Source organism: Heterostelium album (genome assembly GCF_000004825.1).
Source record: "Heterostelium album PN500 unplaced genomic scaffold PPL_scaffold3, whole genome shotgun sequence".
Classification (NCBI taxonomy): Eukaryota; Evosea; class Eumycetozoa; order Acytosteliales; family Acytosteliaceae; genus Heterostelium; species Heterostelium album.
Window position 1 is genome coordinate 2,155,774 of NW_008805065.1, and position 24,254 is coordinate 2,180,027.

The following is a 24,254-nucleotide window of genomic DNA, read 5'->3' on the forward strand; positions in this document are numbered from 1 at the left end:
TAAAAGTAGTTTTGTAGTTTAAACATTATATTGATTTATTTGATTGATTACCAATTTCATGATTTCATTGGTAGTCTTTGGTTTAAAGTTATAAAGGTGATAGTTCTTGTTATGAAGATCTTCCATACTGATTTCTGGCAAAAATGACAGACCTGTGATATATTGTGCCCATTTAAATGGTCTACCTTTTAATTTGTGTGTAGATAATGAAAATGTTTCACTAGTAAGCAAACATAGTAGTAATATTATGTTAGTTAATTTAAAGAGTGAATGTTTAATTAATTAATTAATCATACATACTTTCCAAATATGAAATGATTCGATTGATTTGGAGTTGTAAGACCTCGATCATTGATATCTATACTCTCTAGAACCTGTTGACCATCTTCTTCATTGTCGTTTAACATTGGAAGTACGGTGACGATCTTCAACGTCGGATAGTAGTAGAATTCCAAGCGAATTTGATTGTCATCGTTGTTTGAAGTGATCTTGAGCGACACATAAATATTTGAAGGTGTAAGAATATATGATTTAAAGTGTGGTGATGATATATCCATTGAATCCTGTTGTTGCTGTTGTTGTTGTTGTTGTTGTTGTATTGACGAATCCATACATTTTATATCGATATCGATTTGACTATCTAAATATTGTTGTTTATTTAGATTAGTTAGTTATTAGTTTGCATTAATAGTTAAAAAAGGAAAGAATGGGGGTGTGTTAAACTATAAACAACAAACAGCAAACAACAAATAGCAAACAATAATAACAAACAACAAACAACAAACAACACTAATCTTTTAGTTTGTTTACTTACATTCAATGTTTTTATAAGATTGTATTTCACTGTAGAGTATAAAGAGTGGTAGTGGTGTTTGTCTTAAAAGTTGGTGTGATTTGGTGATGGATGGCTGTGCGTACGCTATCGGTCGGATGTAAGGGTCGATCGGCTTGAGCACTGCGTTCAGTGTTATGTTGTGGTTTTTTAGTTTGTAGTCGAATTCGGCGAGTTGTTTGCGTTTCTTTAGTTCCTGTTCTTTCAGTTCTTTCTTGGTGGCTCGCAGTCGTTCGAGTTCCTGTTGTTTCTCGATGCGCTTCGACATCTCCCATTCCAGACGCTCGATGATCTTGTTCGATTGGTGTTCCGAGTGATAGGCGTTGGTCTCTAAGAAAGCGGATTCCTTCGAGAGATTGAGCGAAGGGTCGTTGATATCGAACGGTGGTGACGACTCTAGCTGTAGCAGCTTCGAAGCGTATAGATCCTTCTCGTAGAGTATCGATTGCAATCGGTTGTCCAGTGACTCTAGACCGTCGATATCGATATCCGATGTCTGTTGATTCAACAAGCCATCTATTTCGTTGTTAAACTCTGATAGCATTATTAAATCTTTCATTCTATCCAATGTAACTATATTATTGTCTCGTTCCTGAGTTGCATTTCTAAGTTTCTTCTCAACAGATCTACCAACATCTTTTCTTATTGACTCTATTAGATTGTAACATTTTAAGTTGATATTCTTTTATCTTATCATTACTAACATTTATATTCATTCTTAATAAACTCTATCAATCACATTATAAAATGACTATTTTTTTCAATTGTTTGTTATTTTTTTTTTTTAAAAAAATTGTTATGGAAAAACTATTAATTAAAAAAATATAATAAAATATCAAAAATTTGTAATAATAATAATAAGATAAAAGATTTCTATTTTAAATTAGAACATATAAATAAATCCATTTTTTTTAATTTGGAGCTAATATTTTAATTACCAGATCATTGAGAAGTTTGGAAATTATCACTGAATAAATAGATATGATCCTGATTCCAAAAAACTATAAAAATATTGTGGTATATAATAGTATTCAGTATCAAAATCTTGAAAGTGAATAATATTAAAGTATAAATAGTTTAGAATAAATTTACTTTTTCTTAAACTTAAAGGAACCTTTAGATTCTAAACAAATTATTTTATTTATGTTGAATTATTTTTAAAATTCTAAAATGGTGATAAAACATAATAATATGAATGAATTTCATGTATTTTATTAATGTTTAATTTCTCTAACTAATTTACTGGTCCATGGACACCAAAAACATCCAGGTAAGAACTAAATTATGATAAAGTTTCCAATTAAAATTTGTTTAATCTTTTTATAAAGAGGAGTATTTAAAAGAATACTTACAGCACCACATGCTTCATCTAAATGATCTTCTACATAGCTTGTGTGAGCATCGCAAACTTCAATTGCCAAATCAAAAAATGAAATTGTGTCTGAGTCCAAATGGAAACTGAATCTTGGGTTATAATCAGTTGTGGTTTTTTTAATTCTTCCCATGAAATGTGGTCGTACAGTAATAGTTCCATCAAGCAAACCTCTGGCATGTTTAATGTTTTCTTCATCAATTAATTTGATGATAAATCTAGTTGTACCAGTAACATCGGCGGTTTCGAAGTATGCTGGTTTAATGTCGCCAGCAGATGCAATATAGGAAAAAACAGTCAAAACAACTAATAACAAAATGATTGAAATTTTCATTTCTTTAAGTAATTTAGATATCTATAATAAAATGATTTATGATTTGGTTTGAATGATATTCTAAACAATTCTTTTGATAGGTATTTATACTTTTATTATAATTATGAGTTTATTTGAATATTGTTAAGATCATTTAATTTCTTATGATCCTCAAAGAATAAAAACTGTATTTCTTTTCAATTTTATAGAGATATTAAATTCATTCTAAATCTGGAGAATTGAGTAAATTGTCATAATTGAGGTTGATAAGTGAGGTGAGCCATTTCGTTTAAATACAAGGGTCAAAAAAGTAACAATAAAAATTGTTTTTTTCGCACACTGTGTAATTAGTAATTTATCACTCTAGAAGAATAAAGTAATAGTAATAAATAGTACTTTTGGTTTATTTTGCTGATTTTATCAATATTTTGAAAAAAATTCATTCAATTGACATCATTTTTTTGAGAGTAGTATTTTTTTCTTTTGCTATAGAATTCACTTCAAAAATGTAACTTTATAACTTTATATTAAGATTTTACTTTAATTTTAATTAATTATTTGTTTATCTAGTGTTTTGTTCATAAGTTTTAAACTTCACACTATTTTTAAAGTGGGTGGTAAAAACACCGCAGAAATGAATGTTGGTTTTTTTAAATTATTGTTCTCATCTCAATCATTGAATATATACCATGAATAAAGTTATAATGTTACATACAATTTATTACTATTACATCAGAGATAAACTACTAATTACACAATGTGCGAAAAAAACAATTTTTATTGTTACTTTTTTGACCCTTGTATTTAAACGAAATGGCTCACCTCACTTATCAACCTCAATTATGACAATTTACTCAATTCTCCAGATTTAGAATGAATTTAATATCTCTATAAAATTGAAAAGAAATACAGTTTTTATTCTTTGAGGATCATAAGAAATTAAATGATCTTAACAATATTCAAATAAACTCATAATTATAATAAAAGTATAAATACCTATCAAAAGAATTGTTTAGAATATCATTCAAACCAAATCATAAATCATTTTATTATAGATATCTAAATTACTTAAAGAAATGAAAATTTCAATCATTTTGTTATTAGTTGTTTTGACTGTTTTTTCCTATATTGCATCTGCTGGCGACATTAAACCAGCATACTTCGAAACCGCCGATGTTACTGGTACAACTAGATTTGTCATCAAATTAATTGATGAAGAAAACATTAAACATGCCAGAGGTTTGCTTGATGGAACTATTACTGTACGACCACATTTCATGGGAAGAATTAAAAAAACCACAACTGATTATAACCCAAGATACAGTTTCCATTTGGACTCAGACACAATTTCATTTTTTGATTTGGCAATTGAAGTTTGCGATGCTCACACAAGCTATGTAGAAGATCATTTAGATGAAGCATGTGGTGCTGTAAGTATTCTTTTAAATACTCCTCTTTATAAAAAGATTAAACAAATTTTAATTGGAAACTTTATCATAATTTAGTTCTTACCTGGATGTTTTTGGTGTCCATGGACCAGTAAATTAGTTAGAGAAATTAAACATTAATAAAATACATGTAATTCATTCATATTATTATGTTTTATCTCCAATTTAGAATTTTAACTTTTTTAATTTTGATAAGAATTGAAATAAAAAATTTTAATTTTAATAACATTATACCTCCAATATTATTACCATTTCTATTGATTCTTCATTATCAAAACACAGACAATTGAAGAAAATATTAGTTAATTGTACACCTACTAGGGTACCACTTCCACCACTTTCCACGCGAGTTACTTAAAATAAAAATAATACTAAAAAAGAATAAAAAAGTGACACCTTCATTTATTCCCAGATAGCTCTAAGTTTGTTTTACAAAAAGAAAGGACAAGTTTATTTTACACCATCATAGTGTTGCAAATATATTATTGTAATATTACAAACAATAAAACTAAATTTACAATTTCAATTTATAAAAAATTTGAAACAATAAGCCATGAAGATTGCGATGTTTTGTTACTTTTTCACCCTTTAATTGATAAAAATTGTTAAAGAAAATAAAAATTATTTTCTTAGTCCTAATGTAATTTTACAATAGATTTAAGTGAACCTCTCAAATAATATTTAAATATAATTTTTTTTAAAATCTTATCTCTTGTTTTGATGGTAGAGAATTTTAAAAACAAAATAGATATATTGAGGTTATTGAAAAAAGAATACTCTAAATTAGCAATATATATTTTTGAACCGCATTTTCGTAATGGTTTTTTTAAAAAAATACCAAAAAAAAAAAAAAAAAAAAACGCTTACATTGAGGTTAGTTAAAGGATGGCCAAAGGATCATCATCATCATCATCATCCAGTGCTGGTAAAGATGATAAATCTAAGAAAGATGAAAAATCAACTTCAAAGAAAGAAGACAAGCCAAGTGGTAGTAGTGGTAGTGGTAAAAAACCAGTTGATTCAAAGTCATCTGCAACTGCAGCTGATTCAAAAGATAAAAAGTCATCAAAAGATAAAGATAAAGATAATCAACAACCAATTCAATCGAATGAACCACAAAAAGTAAGTAAAATTATTACTTATCATTAAAGATATCAAAGCAAAGCAAAATATTAAGTGAAAGCTTAATGTAAATATTTATCATAATAGCCAAGATGGACTGGTAAAGTACCCGTTCAATATTTGAATGAATATTGTCAGAAACAACATATGGAGAGACCGGCCTATAATGAAGCGAAAGCATTCAAGTCGGCAAAGGGAGAGTTACAGTTCCGTTCGAAAGTAACGCTAAAGTTTGGAAGGCAAAGAAAAAGGTGATAACAGAAAAGTCTTATATGCCACCACACTCGTCGCCAACCATGCAAGAAGCTAGAAGTTACGCTGCTCTAGTTGCACTGTTCGATCTCTGTGGCAACACCAACATCTACAAGTTGTTCCCGCCCGAGTACACGCCGTTTTGGTTGCAGATGGCAGACGACTCCAAGGTGGCGGCCGCCGAACAAGAACGACTCGACAAAGTGGCAGCGGCAGAAGCCGAGAAAGCAAAAGAGAAAGAACCTACTCACACTCAACAGATTCCATCGATAAACATGTCCGAAGAAGCTATTAGAATCGTTCATTCTCTGGTGCGTCAGATGAATCTAAAGTTGGAGGAGAACGACAACAACAGTGGCAGTGACAGTGTAGATGTCAACATGAACGAACTCAATGAGAAAGAACACTCTGTATTAGCTTCCACTTTGACATCTCTAGGTTTTACAGAGTCGAGCATCAACAGTGCATTCAACAAGGTCAAAGATGTATCGAGTCTGACCAACCTCATTTCATGGCTATGTCTAAATGTACCAGAAGATCAACTACCAATTACTTTTCGTCCAAAGAATATTGGTATTCAAAAGAAGACAGCAACATCGACAACAACCAATCAAACAACAACATCTACAACAAAAATAACAACAAATCATAGTCCAGAAGTTATTAGTGTTATTAATCAGCTACAATTGTATGGTTGGATGGAAGAGGAGATTTCACAGTCATTACAATCACAGGTTAATAATGATAGTTTGTTTCATCGGGCATATTATAAGTTGACTGGTTATGATTTACAGGTTGACGGCGGTGAACAACAACAGGATGGTGATGGCGATGAAGATGTCAAATCAGATGAACAACAAGCAATTCAATCGATTTACGAAACATTCACAGTCAAGTCAGATAATCAGTTTAATATTAAGCTGGATCTAGGTGAACTTGATATTATATTCCCAAAGATTGCCCGATATCCACTGAACCCACCAGTATTACTTTTCAAACCAAAAGACAAGTCTCTACAACCTAAAACAAGACATCTCTTGACAGAGTTGATCAATCAATGTAAACAATCACTTTCACAACCAATGTTATTCACCATAATTGCATTCATTGATTCAAATGGTCAAGATATATTAAAGAATAGTAATAGTAATAGAAATAGTAATAATAATATGAGCAACAATAACAACAACAATAACAACAATAATATATTAGATTCGATATCAATAACTAATTCAAATAATAACAGTAATAAAGTTATAAAGAAACATAATAATGATAGAAGAAATCAACAATCGATTGCTAATAATGATAAGGAGAATAACGATTTACGCAGTCATTTCAATACGATTATAAAGTCAGAGAAGAATAAGCCGATTCTCAAGGTTAGAGAATCACTTCCTGTTTTCGCAAAGAAGAAGCAGTTCATTGAGATGTTGTCTGCCAATCAGGTGATGGTGGTAACCGGTGAGACTGGTTCAGGTAAATCAACACAGATACCACAGTATATCCTTGAGGATATGGTCACACGAGGTATCGGTTCACAGTGTAATATCGTTTGTTCACAACCCAGACGTATCTCTGCTATTGGTGTTGCCGACCGTGTTTCCGCAGAGTGGTACGGTGGCGACAAGCAACAGCTGGGGTCGATGGTCGGTTACCAGATTCGTAATGAATCGAAGCGGTCTGCCGCAACGAGGCTGTGTTTCGTCACCACCGGTATTCTGCTGCGTATGATGCTCGACAGTAGACCACTCGAGAATGTATCGCATATCATTATCGATGAGGTGCACGAGCGTTCGATGGACAACGATTTCCTGTTGATCATTCTCAAGCAGCTGCTAAGAAGACGTCCCAATCTAAAGTTGATATTGATGAGTGCCACCTTGGACGCTAAACTTATTGCCAACTACTTTGGAATTGGTGAATCCGCTATCTTTTCGATTGCAGGTTTCACCTATCCAGTTCAAAACGTCTACTTGGAAGATTCAATTAAACTAACACAATATAAACCAACCAATTATAAAAGACTACAACAACAAAAGCAACAACAGCAACAACAAGATGATCAACAAGATAAAGAATCAACTACAACTTCTACATCTACAACATCTACATCTACAACTACTTCTACAAGTGGTTCATTCGATGTTAATAATGTATTAGAAGCGATGGATGCTAAGATGGATCAAAAGAGAATCAATCATGATTATATTCAACATTTGATTTGCTATTTGGTGAGGAAAGAAGTTAAAGCCGGTAAATCAATATTGGTGTTTGTTCCAGGTTTCTCTGATATCTTGCAGATTATCAATGGTTTGAATGGATCTGCCGATTCCAATTTGATGTGGTTGCTACCGCTACACTCTTCACTGACACCAAAGGATCAGCAGCGAGTGTTTGAACGTGCACCCGCTTCCAAGACAAAGATTATCGTTGCCACAAACATTGCAGAGACATCTATTACCATCGACGATATCGGTATTGTCGTTGACACAGGTCGTGTCAACCAGATGTCGTACAATGCATTCACCAAGAACTCGATGATGTCTGAGTGTTGGATTGCCAAGGCGTCGGCGCGTCAACGTGCTGGTCGTGCCGGTCGTACTTCCGCTGGTGTCTGTTACAAGCTGTTCACCAAATCGATGGAACAAGAGCTCGCTGCACAGGAAACACCGGAAATCCTTCGTACTCCACTTCAACAGCTGTGTCTACACGTCAAGCTCTTCCAAAGCCAGTCGAACAACCCGAACGCCAAGTTGAAGCCGATCTACGATTTCCTGGCGATGGCAATCGAGCCGCCCGAGCAACAGTTGGTTCAACACGCAGTCGATGAACTCAAGAGTATCAACGCACTCGACAAAAACGAACAGCTAACAGCACTCGGTTATCATCTATCTCAACTGCCAGTCGATATCTACATCGGCAAGATGCTGTTGTTCGGATGTATCTTCCGTTGTCTGGATCCGATTCTCACTATTGCAGCGACACTCTCCTATAAACCGCCATTCATTACATCGTCACAAGATAAATCGCTGCGTGCCAACTCCAAATTCCATTTCGGACATCAGAGTGATCACTTTTCCTTCTTTATTGCATACGATCACTGGCGTAAATCGATACGCGAAGGTAACGAATATGCATTCTGCACAGAGAATCATCTCTCCATTCCAACACTACGAACCATTCAAGATCTTAAATTCCAATTCATCGAGCAACTATCAGAGATTGGTTTCCTACCTAATGGTTTAACATCAAAGAAAATATCGAAATTACAAGTAACTATATCATATAATAATAATAACAAGTATTATAAAATCAAATTTAACTAACACTCATTAGAAATCAAATATGTTGGATGAAGTAAGTGAGAGTTGTGGAGCAATCTATAATTCATTTGCATCAAACTCTAAAGTAATTAAATCGGTTCTATGTGCTGGTATGTATCCAAAGATTGCACGTATCGACTTGCCTGCTGCCACATACACTAAAGTTGCTGCCGGTGCCATTCAGAATAAATATGATCCACATTCATTACTTTTATTAACTAAAGTAGATAAGTGTAAGTTTATTAATATTAAAACTAATTAACGGTCACTATTAAACTTATTAACTTTATTGTATTTATTATCACAACTACTATAATAGCAAAACAAAAAGTATTTATACATCCAAGATCAGTAAATTCGAATGAAGGTGAATTTATTGCACCGTTTTTGTTGTATCATGAACGTGTTCAGACATCGAGAATGTTTATGCACCATACCACCAATATCAGTGCTTTGACATTGCTGTTGTTCTCTATTGGTGGATCGATCGAGATCGATCAATCATTCCAACATATTCTACTTGATAAATGGCTAAAGTTTAAGGCTACCGGAAAGATATTGGTTATTTTGAAAGAGGTTAGAATGCTACTCGACGAACTCTTGAATCAAAAGATAAGAGATCCATCATTCGACACTTCATCATCGGTAGTCATCGATATAATTATAAAGATTGTAACCAACGAAGGTTTTATCTAATGAATCGATTAAATACAAAAGTGTTATTCAAAGAACACTTAGTTTATTAATAAATAAGCTATTATAACATTTAAATAATTTGCGTATATGATAATTAGCTAAACAGTATCACATATTGATCTTTGTAATTTATTTATAATATTTATAGATTTAAAATTGTCTTTCTTTTTGAAGGAGTTGTCTTCTTGACATTTGTTCACCATTTGGTAGTTTAACGGTTTCTTTGTTGTTCAAAAGAGTGAAACCAATATCTTTGAAAACTGACGATCCTACTGCCTCAAGCAATAATTGTTTTGTCATTTCAACACCATTGAGAAGTGCTATAGATTCTTTTGATGTAATATCTAATGTTAAACCTTGGTATCCATCATAGCAAGATTTTTATATAAGGTTGAATTGGTTGGATCTAGCTCTATTGCTTTCAGGTATAGTTGTTGTTTTGTCATTGATTGTCCATTGTTAAGGATGATTGATTCACAAATTCTTCCAAGATTATAATATGAATCGGAATCGGTTGGATCTAACTCTATTGACTTCAAGTATAGTTGTTTTCTTGTCATTGGTTGTCCATTGTTGAGTGTGATTCTCTCATCTATTGATATTTTTGAAGCAAGGTTTCTATATAGTACGGAATAGTTTGGAGCTAACTCTATTCCTTTCAATCTTTACATTGTCTTGTCATTGTTTTTCCATTAAGAAGTTGTACTGACTCATAGGGAGAAATTATTGCTGATAGGTTATGTTATAAATTTGAATCCAATGGATCACAATCTATTCTCAAGTATAGTTGTAGTTGAGTCCCTGATTCGCCAAACGGAAGAACGATCGATGACAAATTCTGATCCGAAAGCAAGACTCCCAACTTGTAATAGCAATACCATAGTTTGGATTCAAACCGATCACTTTCAACAAGAGTTCTAATTTAATCTTTGATTCACCTGTAGGAAGTAATATAGTTCGTTCTTGATCTATAGGTTCATTGCCAAATGTCATTGCCAGTTGAAAGAGTGCGTCTTAATCATTTGGATTAATACTGATTGCATTGAGAAATGTTTGTTGTACATTTTCCATTTTTAAAAAATAGTGGAGATGAAAATATTTATATCTAGAAAATTATCTTTCTATTATTTTCTTAGAAAATAAAATTAAATAAAAAAAGATTTATGAAATAAGTGTAATAAAGTAATTGTAAAGTTGAACAATGATCCTTTTATAAATATCTTAAAAAAGACCTATCTTATGATTGTTTTTTCATTTCCCTCATTATTGATTGTTTGTTTTGCTGAGGAATAAAAAAAATCTCAAAATATTGATTCCAAAGTTGAACTTCGGGGACCAAAGAATTTAAAAAGTCATCATGAATTGTTTATAATACTGTGCAATTGAACTAAATTTCTTCTCTTTTTGGTGTATTTGATTCCTCTAGAGTCTATCTAAATAATAGTTGATATACAAAAGAAGTAGATCATTGAATCTTTTAACATCTCTGTTTTTTGTTAGAAGCCTCAATAAGATATTCTTTTTTTTCAATTTTAAATATTTTCAAAAAAATATAAATATTTTATTTAAGTATTTATTTGATTGAAAAGAAAAAAGAAGTTCTTTAAAGAACTTAAAAATAAATGAAAAAACCAAGAGACCGATTTTAACTCGTTCAGGACAAATTATTTAAACCTCTTTAATGAAATATTGTTTTCCAAAAACTGCATTGATCTAAATTCCTAAATTTGAAGAATAGTTCTTTGAATAATATCTTAATTTGGATCTAAACTCTAATTTATTTTTAAGTTCTTTAAAGAACCTATTTTTTTGAATTTGTTGGAACAATTTTTTGAATTAGTATTTATTATTATTAATATTATTTTATATTTATTTACCTTTTTTTTTCTAATACTTATAAATTATAATAATAAACCATTTTCATTTGATTTTAAGAATAATGAGTAGATAACTCTTTTGAATCATTATTTTCATTTAGAAGAAAAAATTAATTATTATTTAATTTATTTAATTAATTTATTAAATTTATTATTTCAAAGATTATGAAGTTTGTTTGAGAAAAAAAAAACTGTTTCTATCATTGATGTTTGTTTTATTATCAAAAACATCAATGTCTTAAGTATACTTTGTATTAAAGTAGAGATTATTTAAATCATTACGTTACTTTTCTGAAATATTTTACATATAAAAATTATTTAATAGTATATTTATTTAATAAAGATGGATGGTTATTGATTACTTGGAATAGAGGGTTGAAGAATTCTCTTTCTACTCCACATTGGTCGATGATATCGAAATAGAGCAGTGTTTTGTTTACTTGGAGTGCATCTATCAGATAATCGAGTGAATCTTCCTCTATCTCGTCGGTTAAGATGAGTTTAACTGATTTCGATTGTGTGTTGTGTTTGATAATCTTTGAGATGTAGGCAAACGTTTCTTTGTAGACAATCATAAACACTAGATTCTCTACATTATTAAATGCGAGATAATCATATACTTTATCCTCCAGCTTCGATTGAACATCGATTGTCAGATTACTATTGGTCTGAATACTAACGATGTTATTTGATTTCGTCAAAATCGATGCTATCGGTGTTGTTACCATTGGCTGTGGTTCAGAGTCATTTACATTATAGTCTTCGTCATCGTCATCATTTGTCGTTCTACTATTCTTTGCAATTGCATTGTTATTAAAGTATTCGTCGTTATCAAACACCAGGAATGTCACTTTGAGTATCGCGATTTGACGTTCGATTCTCACGCGATGATCGATATACAAGTTGAGTGACACCTGCTCGATCGCACAGCGTGCGTCGGCGAGCAGATAGTGATTGAGCTGGTTACTGACGGCATTCATTTCGTAGGCAAAGTAATAGAGCTGCTGATTGGTCTGCAGGAAGTTGATCAAGCAGAGTATCGATTCTTGGTCGTGGTGGATAATGGTGCATCGGTTCGCATTGATGTGAAATCGCGTGATATTCGGCATCGAATAGGCCAGCCCGTCGAACAAGCCTTTGTAGATATCAATATAGTAGACTTGGATGCCGGTGCTGTCGTTCTTGTCGATGTTGAACGACCGCAGACCCGGAAACTTCTGACTGAACAACTGCATCAGCGATTGCTGGTAGTTGAACCGGTAGTACCGTGGGTAAATAAGGGTGAGGTGTTCGAGGTGTGGAATCAGATTCCACAGATTATCCGGTATCTCCTTGCTCAAACACAAACTTATCGTTGTGATCTTTGAGTGGAGAGCGCTGTTGTTCATCATCTCATTCACATACTCCAAGTGAATGTTACTACAATTATAGAGACTGGTCAACGAATTCATAATGAGATGATCACCAATCAAATCGATTCCAACTCTTTTACCGATTGCATTATAACTGAATTCCAACGATTCAATCCTTTCAAATAATATATTTAATATATTACTATTACTACTCTTACTATTGCTATTACTATTGCTATTACTATTATTGTTACTATTATTTATTCTATTTAAATGATTATTTCTATCCAATGCACTGAATAGTTTCTCATTGAAGAATAATTTATTATTGAGTTGTTTGAATATCTTTATGAACATATGATTGATAAGTCTTAGAGATAGACACCAACTCCTATCGTACTCCAAAGACGTACTATCATACATCGATAGAAAGTATGCATTTCTAATGATTTTTATTAGTATTATATCTGGAAATATTCTAGATATACTGTTATTATTATTGCTGCTATTATTATTTTCTTTAAGTGAAGAAACAACTACATCAGATTCTGATGACATCATTCTTTTTTACATTATTTAATTAAATAAATTAATATATACACAATAAAATAAATAAATTTGATATAGACTCTATAAACTATTCTATTTTTAAAACCAAAAAAGATATTTTTTTTTTCAACACCTTTGAACATTTTTTTTAATTAATTAATCAAAAATCAATTTTGTATTTTTTAATTAACCCCTTTTTGTCTTCACCATTTTGGCAAATGATTGCATTTTAGCAACAAAAATTATTAACCACCTTCAATCTTTTTTTTTTTATTTTTTTTTTTTTGAAATGATTAGAGTATTATAAAAAAAGTAACAAATAACACTTTTAAAAAGCAACATTATCTATTCATAGTGATAAATAGCTGTTCACAAAAAAATAAAATGAACAATAAACCCCTTGTTTTACTAAAAACAACCCCACTTTTTTGAAATTATCAAAAATGTTTCAGTCAACAAATTGCAGTGATTTTTTTTTTTTAATAAATGACAAACAATTGTAAAGTCTTTTTTTTATTTATGACTTAAGATTAATATGTTTAATAGTTATTCTTGCATTCTGGGCATTGAGCAGAATTTCCGCTTGGTGGTGCAGCACCAGTCGACAATGAACGGGAGCAACCCTTGCATAACTTGGCACCGCATTTACGGCATGACTTGGAGTCAGAAGTACCACAACCAGATGAAAACTATATAGTTTAATATAAGATAGAACGAAGTGAAGGTGAAGTAAAGTGAAGTGAATAAAGTTAGTTACTTCGTTGTTGTTATGTCAATCAATTTAAAGTTTAGTAATAATATTTACTTTGCACATTTTATATATTTATTGTATTTATTAAAAGAAAAGTAGAGTGTATTTGTAATGATGTGTACTCCGGAGTGTATCCTTAAATAGTAAAGCTTTCTCACCGCTGATGCTTGTCTTTTTCATTTCCCAGCCTGGCTTGTTAAAGTAAAAATAATTGTTGTTAAAAAACAAAGAATTAACTGGAATTCACCAATTTCGAAAATATCTGATTACAGTTGCTGCAAACAGAGAGACTCTGTTTCTCTCTCTTATTATACTCTGTTACCATGATTTGGTCGGTTGACCACATTACCTCTGATATCATCATTTTAATGGGTGATTAAAATTTTGTGTAAGTCTTATCACCTATGAAGAGCAACTTTTATAAAATTTTATCGAAATTTAAATTTTCTATAACTCATAAATCCTAAATGTGGGCAAAAATGCAAAATATCTTGGACATGGTCGTTCATTTTTCGTGGAATCTCAATATAGATCAAGATATCCTTGTTTCTAATAACACAATATGGTGTTGTTTTTGTTTAATCGCTTTACTTTTTAACTGTTTGATTTAATTTGAAAAAAAGTAATTTTTTTTTATTTAGATATTTATTTATGCACATAAATAACCAAATAGTAAGTTTTTATTATCTGTTACGGATATTTTCTTGAGAAATATCTTATATTATTACCTAAAACTTGAAGGTGGATATAATTTAATCTTTTGTTTTTTGTGTATTTTGGATGAAATTAATATGTTTGGTTCAGTGATCATTAATTTTATTATATTTCTATTTTAAAAGATAAAGTATACCAAATGATAGACATTGCAATTCTCTATCGATTGACTGAAATAAATCCTAGTTATATAGTTTAGTTATAAACATTGATTATTTATCTAATTTTTTATTTATTTTGTAATTTTTCAAAAAAAAAAAAAAATAATAATACTTTTCATGTTTTTAAGGTTTATAACCAATTGTGTACAGTGTATTGGTTTCAGCAATGTCTATTTGATTTACATATTGAAATAGATCTTTTAGTTCCTCCTCGCTTTTGGTGATTAACTCATTGGTGAATCCACTATTAGTAAAGTAGGTGGCTGGTGTATTGGTATAGGATTTAAATTCATCACGTAGTGGGAATGCATAGACATTGGTTTGATCTTTATCTACTTTTGGACATAGTGTTTGAATGAATAGCGAAGATCCACTTGCAGAGATTGCCGATATTCTACTTAGCAGGTATTCAATCTCTTGCTCGGTGAAATACATAATTAAACCTTCCATCAACCAGAACGTTGGCTTATCTTGTTGAAATCCACTGGCAATCAACTTGTCGATCCAATAGTCTACTTTGAGAACATCGCTTCTAATATAAACATTCCTTGCTTTTGACAGAGGTGGAATCACCTCCTTGGCTTGCTCCAATACTTTTTTTTTGAAATTGAGCACCGGTGCAAAGTCTACCTCCCACACAGTTGAATCGCTTCCAAATGGCAAACGGAGTGCACGTGTATCCAGACCCGCTCCAAGATTGACAAACTGTCTACACTGGCCACCTGCAATACTATTGGTAAATAATAGATCAAGATACTTGGTACGCACAGCCACCCTAATATTAAGTGAATCGAAAATTAAGTAGCTCCAAGCTTTCACTGGTGAACACTCTTTGAGTAAATAGTTTTCCAGTTCCTCCGCGTTAATCTCTGGTGATAGACCTTTCTTCACTAGATGATTCTTAAAACTTTGACTCTGTGCAAAGTCAGAACATTGTTTAATATTGATATTAATGGCATCTCCAATGATAGCTATCGATTCTTTTGTTATTAAAAAGTAATAAGCATAGCTAAATATTTTTAATTTTTAAGGGCAATTAGTTAGAATTATATTTTTTGCTTTTGTAAGAATAAAACAAATAGCTTAACATACGGATCAAAACAGCAAATCTTAAAGTTTATTGCCTTTGACATTGAACTCTCCTTTTTGTAGACATTTTCATAATATGGTATTAAAGAGTGGTCCAAACGTCCATTTTTCAAATGCAATTCAAATCGAATATATTCATTCGACATCATTGTTTTGGCTGCTGCCATCATTACAGAGGTACTTGGTATTCCAGATGTAATTTCTTCCATTTTTAAAAAGGTAAAATATTAATTAATGGAATAAAAAAAATAAATAAATAAAATTAGAGAATTTAAATTGTTGTTGTATCTTTTTTCAAAAAATTAAAAAAAATAAAACACAGTTTATTAAGTTTAATTTAAGGTCTTAAAGTGGTAAAAACAATATTACCAATATACAAAGGAACTTCAAGTGTTTAAAAAGAAGTTATATGTTGAATTTGATAAAATGTAATATTATTAGTAGGTTGATGACAAACCAACCAAATTTGGTTTGTTTATTTTTAACATATTCATGGTTATTATTATTTTTTTTTAATTAAATTAAAAGTTACTGTTTTGTGTGTTGTGTGAGTGTGTCTGTTTAGAATTTATTACCAATAGTAAATATTGTGGAATCGACAATCTCGGTTGGTAATATTGATTTGTTACAATAGATCTGTAGGATATCCTCTTGAGATTTTTCATTGATGTCAACTGAGAATCCACATTTCTCGAGGTAAAGCGATGGTGTATTGGTAAATGATTTGAATTCCGCACGCAAAGGACTGGCAAACACTCTTCTTTTATCATTCTCCTCCAATTTAATATCTTGAGTTGTTTGAATCAGCATGACTGAACCACTCGAGGATAAGGATGATGCCGATGAGAGAAGTAACTCGATTTCCTCGATTGAAAGATACATCAAGAGACCTTCCAACAACCAAACAGTTGGTTTGCTTCTGTCAAATCCCGATTCCTCTAGTTTCTTAATCCATTGTTCAGTCTCCATCAAGTTACTTGGAATATGGATATTCTTGGCTTTCGATAATGGTGCAACGATCTTTGTTGCCTCCTCTAGGACTCTCGATTTATATTCGAATGTCTGTGGGAAATCGATCTCCCAGACAGTTGATCGCTCATCGAATGGCAATCTTAAGGCACGAGTATCCAGACCAGCACCAAGAATAACAAATTGTTGGTACTTTCCAATTTTACTCGTGATATAGTCGTCGATATACTTGGTTCTAAGCGCAATACGGGTGGAGATGTATGGGAATATGATGATACTCCACGCTTTGACCGGTGAGCATGTCTCAGTCAAATACTTTTTCATATCTTGAATAGTGGTATCCGCTGGCAACCCCATCTTGACAAGCCATTCCTTAACAGTATCGGTAGTTGCCGTTTGTTGTGGATTCATCTTCATTCTAGCATCATACATGCCACCGATGATATCTCTCGACTCATCAGTACAACTAAAAAAGTATGCATATCTATTGTTATATAATTTAAAAATAAGTAAATAAAATAATGATATTTTTTATATATATATATCTTACGGATCAAATGTTGCAATGCTACTATCTAGTACTTTAGCACTAAATGGTTCTTTTTGATAGATATTCTCATAGTATGACTGAAGTGAACTATTTAGTTTAAAAATTAATTGACTACTCTCATCGGTTGGTACAGTAGCCAATTGATCTTTAACATAGGAATTTGAAATAAGTGCTCTTATTGCTGCAACCATGACAGAAGTTCTTGGTACTCCCAAAGTAATTACATTAGATGACATAATTTATTTATTATTATTATTATTATTTATTTCTTTTATCTCTTACTAACTAACTAACTATTCTATTTAATAAATGATGATTGGTGAATCATCCACCAAAATATATTTATATATAAACTAAACATCTTTTTTGATTATTAATCTCTTTATCTTTCAGAAATCACCATAGATGACGGTACTGGGAATATCCAATTTTATTTAATTAAAACATCCACCATTTCAAAAGATAAATGATGAAGTGTTTATTTTTATTTTTTTATTTTCCATTCGGAAGATTTGCATGAAATTTCGGACAAAAATAAAATAATAAACTAGATTTATTAATATTACTTTTTTACAAATATTTGTTTTGATACCAAACATTATTCAAAAGATATTGATCTAAACATATTTATAATAAAAAAACAATAATTTTAAAATTAACACCTCTATTAAAAAAAAGATATTAGAATAGGTAAAGAAAAGATGTATCTATTTATATAAAAATTATTAATAAATCTTTAGATTTCATACTAAATTGAGGTTTTACCTATTGAATCAATATAACAAAAAATAAAAGTTTAGACATTACTCTTTATTACATGCATTTGTGTTCTACTATTTGTTAAGATTTAAAACCAAAAGTAAAAGTGGCGGAATCAGATAGAGTCAGATCGGCTGTTATTAACGCTACTTTGCTATTGTAAATCGTTAAGATTTCATCTTGCGATCTCTCAGTGATATCAACTAAGAATCCACATTTCTCGAGATAGAGCGACGGTCTATTGGTAAATGATTTTAATTCCGAACGCATTGGATTGGTAAACATCTTTCTTTTATCATTCTCCGCCAATTTAATTTCGACAACAGTTTGCATCATTATGGCAGAGCCACTGGCGGACAACGATGACACCGATGAGAGAAGTAACTCGATCTCCTCGTTTGAAAGATACATCAAGAGACCTTCCAGCAACCAAACAGTTGGTTTGCTTCTGTCAAATCCCGATTCCTCTAGTTTCTTAATCCATTGTTCAGTTTCCATCAAGTTACTTGGAATATGGATATTCTTGGCTTTTGACAACTGTTCAATGATCTTTGTTGATCGCTCTAGAACTCTCGATTTATATTCGAATGTCTGTGGGAAATCGATCTCCCAAACCGTTGATCGCTCATCGAATGGCAATCTTAAGGCACGAGTATCCAGACCAGCACCAAGAATAACAAATTGTTGGTACTTTCCAATTTTACTGGTGATGAAATCATCGATATACTTGATTCTAAGCGCAATACGATTGAAGATGAATGGAAAGATAATGATATTCCATGCCTTGACCGGTGAGCATGTCTCTGTCAAATACTTTTTGATATCTCTATTACCGATATCCTCTGGCAATCCCATCTTGACAAGCCATTCCTTAATAGTTTCGCTAGTTACCGATTGTTGTGGATTCAACCTCATTCTATCGTCATACATTCCACCGATGATATCTCTCGATTCATCAGTACAACTAAAAAAGTATGCATATCTATTTTAATATTAGAATAGTTTATCAGTATATATAATTGTAAATATATATAACCTATATATTTACGGATCAAATGTTGCAATGCTACTTTCAACATCTCTATAATATGGTTCTTTTTGATAGATATTCTCATAGTATGACTGAAGTGATCTACTTAATTTACCATCGGTTTCAACCAATTGTCCTTTAATATAGGAATTTGAAATGAGTGCTCTTATTGCTGCAATCAAAACAGAGGTTCTTGGTACTCCCAAAGTAATTGCATTGGATTCCATCATTTCAAAATAAATATTATTATTTATATCTTTTTATAACTATTTTTATTAGATTTTGAATAGAATATTTTAAACAGTTAATTAAATACAATTGTTTATGTTTAATAAATAGTTATGCTGTTATAATATCTTATTATTGCTTATATATATATATATATATATATAGATATAAAATAATCTGTAAAATAAAAACAAGAAAGTATTTATGTTGTGCTTTCCCCATTCCTTTTTGTTTTTTATTTTACTTTATTTTATTATATACAGATTTGTTATTTGTTTGTTTTACTATGTTGATTGCGTATATCACTACCATTCGATTAGTACTTATTTCAATGTAAAGAAGAATCACTGTACATATAGTAATAATATATTAGTAGATAGGTGTTATTTAGTGGGCATTATTACTTTAGATTATAATATTGATTAACATGTTGATATAATATGATAACAGTTCACCAAATGACAATGGAATAACGTTTCTTTGTTCATTCCAGAATGAATGAACACCAAGAATGCTAATTTAATATCGGGCACCCCCACCATTTTAATACTTTGTGATTTGGGTGTGGTGATATCTATTTTTGTTTTTATAATAAAGAAAGATTTAATGTATTGAAATCATGACTTTCAACTTGTCTTTACTATTTGTGAAGTGGCTATTCTATCTGTGAATGTACATTTTCATTAAAAAAAAATAAAATAAAACCAAAATCTTTTTATTTTATTTTTTTTCAATTTTGATCGTTTTTTTTGAATTCTTTTTTTTAATAGATTTATCGATTAATTGTTGTGATTACAGTGATCATATATATATCAAAATATAATATAAAGATGCAACGATTCTATAAAGTATTGGATTTACCAAAACCAAAGCAATACTCAGCACTATACAAGGCATATTGTATGCAAAAGATCTATTTATATAACACTGAAAAGATCACTTTTATTACAAGCAAATATGGAAAAGATGTCACTGGATCAAGGTAGATACATTTAATCACAATAAACTACAACTCAGAGTAATCAGATCAACATTCATTCATTCATTCATTATCAACATGTTCAGCGTAATAGAAGCGATTATCTTTGAGACATACAAACAAATAATGCAATGCATTGTTATGGTTAAAAGTTAATGAAAGAATGATTTGTTTGTTTGTTTGTTTTACTGATTAGTTGGTTTGGTTTGGTTTGGTTATCAAAAGAAAAGAAGAATAGTCAATACTAATATTCATTCACATATATAGAATGTTTAAATATACATATTTAGAACCATTTAAATATTGGAATAGCGATGTTCAATTTGAAGAGAAAAAGATGATCAGTGGTGAACCAGGTGTTGAAATTAAAAAAGGTAATTACAGGAACAGATCATTCTAATATCCGATTCATAAACAACCAACTAACTCATTTTGTTATTGTGTCACATAATACATAAATAGTTGATGGTACAGTACATTTTATTGCAGGTCGTGGAAAGACAGCAGATCAATTAATTACAGAGGTATTAGAGAAAGCTGATGGAAAGAAGATCAATGTTAATATTCCAGATTACTGAAAAAGAATGAAAAACGAGACGAAACTAAAAAACGATATATATAAATAAACTAAAAAAAAACAATCATTTAGATAACTAAATAACAATCTCTCAACGTAATGTAGTGTCACATGTCAAGTCATGTCAAATTGACAATTCTATTATTTAACTCTTTATATAGAATAGAACATGGTTCATTAACATTCCATTCATCCTGTGTTGACATAATTGATTAATCATTCATTCAACCAACAAAAAAGATCATATGAAATTTTTTTTTTTTCATTCTTTTTTTTTTTTTTTTTTTTTAAAAAAAAATCATGCTTATTTGTGAAATGATTCCTACATATTGAACAAATCTAATTAATTAATTAAGACGAATAATTAAAATAGTATCATATTTATTTTCACACACAAAGATAACATGTTTATTTGAAGAAAACAATGTTGAACTTAAATAGTTTTTCAAAGTCATCTATTAGATGTTATAGTTCTGTTCATCAGTCTATTTCATTGAAATACAAGAATAATAATAATTTTTATTATAATAATAAATCAATCAATAATAGTTTTGTAAATAATAATAATAATAAAGTTAATAATAATATATCATTTTATCAACAAACAAATCCGACTGCCAATCAAAGAATTTCAAATAATTTAAATTGTTTACCAATTATTTCATTCAGAGCGAACAATAGTAACAGTAATAATAATAATAATAATCGAATTAATAAGAGTTTACTTGTTGATAGCTATGATGAACAATCGAAATTCAATAGATGTGGAATCGTTAGAATGTATAGTATGGTTACACCACCACCATCACACATGTCATCATCGGTGAAAGGTGGTGGTTCAGGTGCAAACCCACTCGATAACCAAAAAGAAACTAAAAACTCTGCACTAAGCATGTTGAAAACCGTAGCGAAATATCTATGGCCAAAAGACGACAACGCATCCAAAGTTAGAATCATAGCATCCGTTATCCTGTTGTTTGGTGCAAAAATATTCACTGTACAAGTAAGTAAAAAATTATATATACACTCCAACTTCCAACTTCCAACTTCCACCAGTGACTTAGTTCCCTCCACCCACTCACACACGGAAAATGAAATATTTATAATGGCGCCACACCGGTAACTGAGTTACCACCCACTCCGACTTGGAAACAAGTTTTAACATTTTACTAATAAATTTTTGAAAAATCATAACTATAGATTCCATTTGTATTTAAAGATATTGTTAATTATTTTTCGAGTGTTGCACCCGATATGCTGACTGTTCCTTTGGGTCTGTTGGTTGGCTATGGTACGCTGAGAATCTGTTCCAATTTGTTCCAGGAGTTGAGATCCGCTGTTTTTGCAAAGGTTGCACACAGTGCAATTAGAGATGTCAGTTGTAATACATTCAAACGATTGCACCAGTTGGATTTGTCATTCCATTTGTCGCGTCAAACCGGTTCATTATCGCGTATTATCGATCGTGGATCGCGTGCAATCAACTTCCTGTTGAACTCGATGCTGTTCCACGTCGTTCCCACCATATTTGAAATCGGTTTAGTATGTACGTTGATGGCTTATCAACTGGGTTGGCAATTCTCTGCACTCACCTTTGGCACGCTCGTAGCGTACACACTGTTCACCTTCCAAGTGACGTCGTGGCGAACAAAGTTCCGTAAGCAAATGAACTCTATGGATAACGAAGCGTCGAACAAGATGATGGATTCACTGCTGAACTTTGAAACCGTAAAGTATTTCAATAACGATAAGGTCGAGATCGATCGATACAACAAGTACTTGATGGAGTACGATAAGGCGTCGTTGAAAACCACTAGCAGCTTGTCATTCCTCAACTTTGGTCAGGCATTTATCTTCTCGGCATCGATGACCGCCATTATGATAATGACAGCACAGGGTATCGTTGGTGGAACACTAACCGTTGGTGACATGGTACTTGTCAACGGTCTACTCTTCCAAATCTCACTGCCACTCAATTTCTTGGGAACCGTTTATCGTGAGATCAAACAATCTCTTGTCGATATGGATCATATGTTTTCATTGCTAAACCTTCAACCAAAGATAACCGTAAGTATTCATTAACATTATCTACTAATCTATCTAAATTTATCAGTTTTACAATCAAGCTATATATCTTGATTTAAAACTTGTTAACAATACCAATCAACTAAATCTATCTTTTTAACAATAACCATTTCAATTCTTATTATTATGTTTATCTATTTTATATCTATCAATCATGTTATCTTTATCGATAACAATACAAATTCTATCTATAATATATCTATCATGATAAATGATAAAAAGATAGATGTTTATCTTTTAACAATAGTTAACATTACAATTCTTATCATTTATGTTTATTTATCAACTCTACAACAAATATAATATATAGTTAACATTTTTATTAATCTTTCATTTTTTTTATATGTATTAAATTATAGGATAGGGAGAATGCTAAACCATTGGTTTATAAGAATGGTTCGATTGAATTTAAGAATATTACATTCGGTTATAATGAAGCAAAGAATGTGTTGAATGATATTTCATTCAAGGTAGAAGGTGGAAAGAGAGTTGCTATCGTTGGAACTAGTGGTAGTGGAAAGTCAACTATTCTACGTTTGTTGTATCGTTTCTATGATCCTGTTGCAGGCGCAGTTGAAATCGACGGTCAAGATCTCAGAGATATCACACAACACTCGTTGAGAGACAGCATCGCCGTGGTGCCACAAGACACAGTTCTCTTCAACGACACCATTCTCTATAACATCAGCTATGGTAATCCGAATGCGACACGCGAGCAAGTCGAAGAAGCAGCTCGGCTAGCACATATCCACGAGGTAATAATGAACATGCCCGAAGGTTACGAAACGATGGTTGGTGAACGTGGTTTGAAGTTGTCGGGTGGTGAGAAACAACGTGTTTCCATTGCCAGAGCGATACTTAAGAATTCACCGATTTTGTTCTACGATGAAGCTACCTCTTCGTTGGATACTGCCACCGAACAATATATCATGCAAGCACTACGTGGTTTCTTTAAGAATCGTACAACGATAATGATTGCACATCGTCTCAGTACGGTTGTCGACGCCGATGAAATCATCGTGCTTGGTCACGGCGGTGTCATTCTCGAGCGTGGTAGTCATCAACAGCTTTTGGAACTCGACGGTAAATACAAAACAATGTGGTTAGCTCAACAATATGAAGATACATTGTAAAAAAAAGAAGAAAATAAATATTACTATAATGATATTATTTATTATTTATTATTTATTGTTTATTATGAAAATCGAACTTTGGTTGTAGGT

The 24,254-nt window shown here is 31.4% G+C and overlaps 13 protein-coding genes across 13 annotated transcripts; 5 read left to right on the top strand and 8 right to left on the bottom strand.

Annotated features, from left to right (window-relative positions):
• Positions 1–18: 18 nt before the first annotated feature.
• On the bottom strand, positions 19–1,548 carry PPL_03435 (uncharacterized protein; the record flags this gene model as incomplete). Its single annotated transcript, XM_020574400.1, has 5 exons — positions 19–220; positions 301–640; positions 815–843; positions 1,099–1,405; positions 1,467–1,548. 5 exons carry the CDS (start codon positions 1,546–1,548, stop codon positions 19–21), a joined length of 960 nt encoding a protein of 319 aa, XP_020436472.1.
• Positions 1,549–2,046: 498 nt separating this feature from the next.
• Positions 2,047–2,538, bottom strand: PPL_03436 (uncharacterized protein; the record flags this gene model as incomplete). The annotated part of the gene is made up of 2 exons (XM_020574401.1): positions 2,047–2,109; positions 2,185–2,538. 2 exons carry the CDS (start codon positions 2,536–2,538, stop codon positions 2,047–2,049), a joined length of 417 nt encoding a protein of 138 aa, XP_020436473.1.
• A 1,055-nt stretch (positions 2,539–3,593) lies between these two features.
• On the top strand, positions 3,594–4,085 carry PPL_03437 (uncharacterized protein; the record flags this gene model as incomplete). Its single annotated transcript, XM_020574402.1, has 2 exons — positions 3,594–3,947; positions 4,023–4,085. The coding sequence occupies 2 exons, from the start codon at positions 3,594–3,596 to the stop codon at positions 4,083–4,085; spliced, it is 417 nt and encodes a 138-aa protein (XP_020436474.1).
• A 765-nt stretch (positions 4,086–4,850) lies between these two features.
• dhx57 (DEAD/DEAH box helicase) lies at positions 4,851–9,361 on the top strand (the record flags this gene model as incomplete). Its single annotated transcript, XM_020574403.1, has 5 exons — positions 4,851–5,087; positions 5,175–5,306; positions 5,327–8,614; positions 8,679–8,898; positions 8,985–9,361. 5 exons carry the CDS (start codon positions 4,851–4,853, stop codon positions 9,359–9,361), a joined length of 4,254 nt encoding a protein of 1,417 aa, XP_020436475.1.
• Positions 9,362–9,711: 350 nt separating this feature from the next.
• PPL_03439 (tetratricopeptide repeat protein) lies at positions 9,712–10,043 on the bottom strand (the record flags this gene model as incomplete). The annotated part of the gene is made up of 2 exons (XM_020574404.1): positions 9,712–9,953; positions 10,031–10,043. 2 exons carry the CDS (start codon positions 10,041–10,043, stop codon positions 9,712–9,714), a joined length of 255 nt encoding a protein of 84 aa, XP_020436476.1.
• A 77-nt stretch (positions 10,044–10,120) lies between these two features.
• On the top strand, positions 10,121–10,282 carry PPL_03440 (uncharacterized protein; the record flags this gene model as incomplete). Its single annotated transcript, XM_020574405.1, has 1 exon — positions 10,121–10,282. The coding sequence occupies one exon, from the start codon at positions 10,121–10,123 to the stop codon at positions 10,280–10,282; it is 162 nt and encodes a 53-aa protein (XP_020436477.1).
• A 466-nt stretch (positions 10,283–10,748) lies between these two features.
• On the bottom strand, positions 10,749–13,151 carry PPL_03441 (uncharacterized protein; the record flags this gene model as incomplete). The annotated part of the gene is made up of 3 exons (XM_020574406.1): positions 10,749–10,790; positions 11,679–12,027; positions 12,643–13,151. 3 exons carry the CDS (start codon positions 13,149–13,151, stop codon positions 10,749–10,751), a joined length of 900 nt encoding a protein of 299 aa, XP_020436478.1.
• A 527-nt stretch (positions 13,152–13,678) lies between these two features.
• PPL_03442 (uncharacterized protein) lies at positions 13,679–13,953 on the bottom strand (the record flags this gene model as incomplete). Its single annotated transcript, XM_020574407.1, has 2 exons — positions 13,679–13,828; positions 13,945–13,953. The coding sequence occupies 2 exons, from the start codon at positions 13,951–13,953 to the stop codon at positions 13,679–13,681; spliced, it is 159 nt and encodes a 52-aa protein (XP_020436479.1).
• A 935-nt stretch (positions 13,954–14,888) lies between these two features.
• Positions 14,889–16,063, bottom strand: PPL_03443 (class I SAM-dependent methyltransferase; the record flags this gene model as incomplete). Its single annotated transcript, XM_020574408.1, has 3 exons — positions 14,889–15,495; positions 15,523–15,774; positions 15,858–16,063. The coding sequence occupies 3 exons, from the start codon at positions 16,061–16,063 to the stop codon at positions 14,889–14,891; spliced, it is 1,065 nt and encodes a 354-aa protein (XP_020436480.1).
• A 352-nt stretch (positions 16,064–16,415) lies between these two features.
• On the bottom strand, positions 16,416–17,609 carry PPL_03444 (class I SAM-dependent methyltransferase; the record flags this gene model as incomplete). Its single annotated transcript, XM_020574409.1, has 2 exons — positions 16,416–17,307; positions 17,374–17,609. 2 exons carry the CDS (start codon positions 17,607–17,609, stop codon positions 16,416–16,418), a joined length of 1,128 nt encoding a protein of 375 aa, XP_020436481.1.
• Positions 17,610–18,213: 604 nt separating this feature from the next.
• Positions 18,214–19,389, bottom strand: PPL_03445 (class I SAM-dependent methyltransferase; the record flags this gene model as incomplete). The annotated part of the gene is made up of 2 exons (XM_020574410.1): positions 18,214–19,114; positions 19,181–19,389. The coding sequence occupies 2 exons, from the start codon at positions 19,387–19,389 to the stop codon at positions 18,214–18,216; spliced, it is 1,110 nt and encodes a 369-aa protein (XP_020436482.1).
• An 831-nt stretch (positions 19,390–20,220) lies between these two features.
• PPL_03446 (uncharacterized protein) lies at positions 20,221–20,947 on the top strand (the record flags this gene model as incomplete). Its single annotated transcript, XM_020574411.1, has 3 exons — positions 20,221–20,372; positions 20,637–20,743; positions 20,832–20,947. 3 exons carry the CDS (start codon positions 20,221–20,223, stop codon positions 20,945–20,947), a joined length of 375 nt encoding a protein of 124 aa, XP_020436483.1.
• Positions 20,948–21,370: 423 nt separating this feature from the next.
• Positions 21,371–24,164, top strand: abcB5 (ABCB family ABC transporter ATP-binding protein/permease; the record flags this gene model as incomplete). Its single annotated transcript, XM_020574412.1, has 4 exons — positions 21,371–21,949; positions 22,147–22,327; positions 22,580–23,013; positions 23,391–24,164. The coding sequence occupies 4 exons, from the start codon at positions 21,371–21,373 to the stop codon at positions 24,162–24,164; spliced, it is 1,968 nt and encodes a 655-aa protein (XP_020436484.1).
• Between the last annotated feature and the right edge of the window lie 90 nt (positions 24,165–24,254).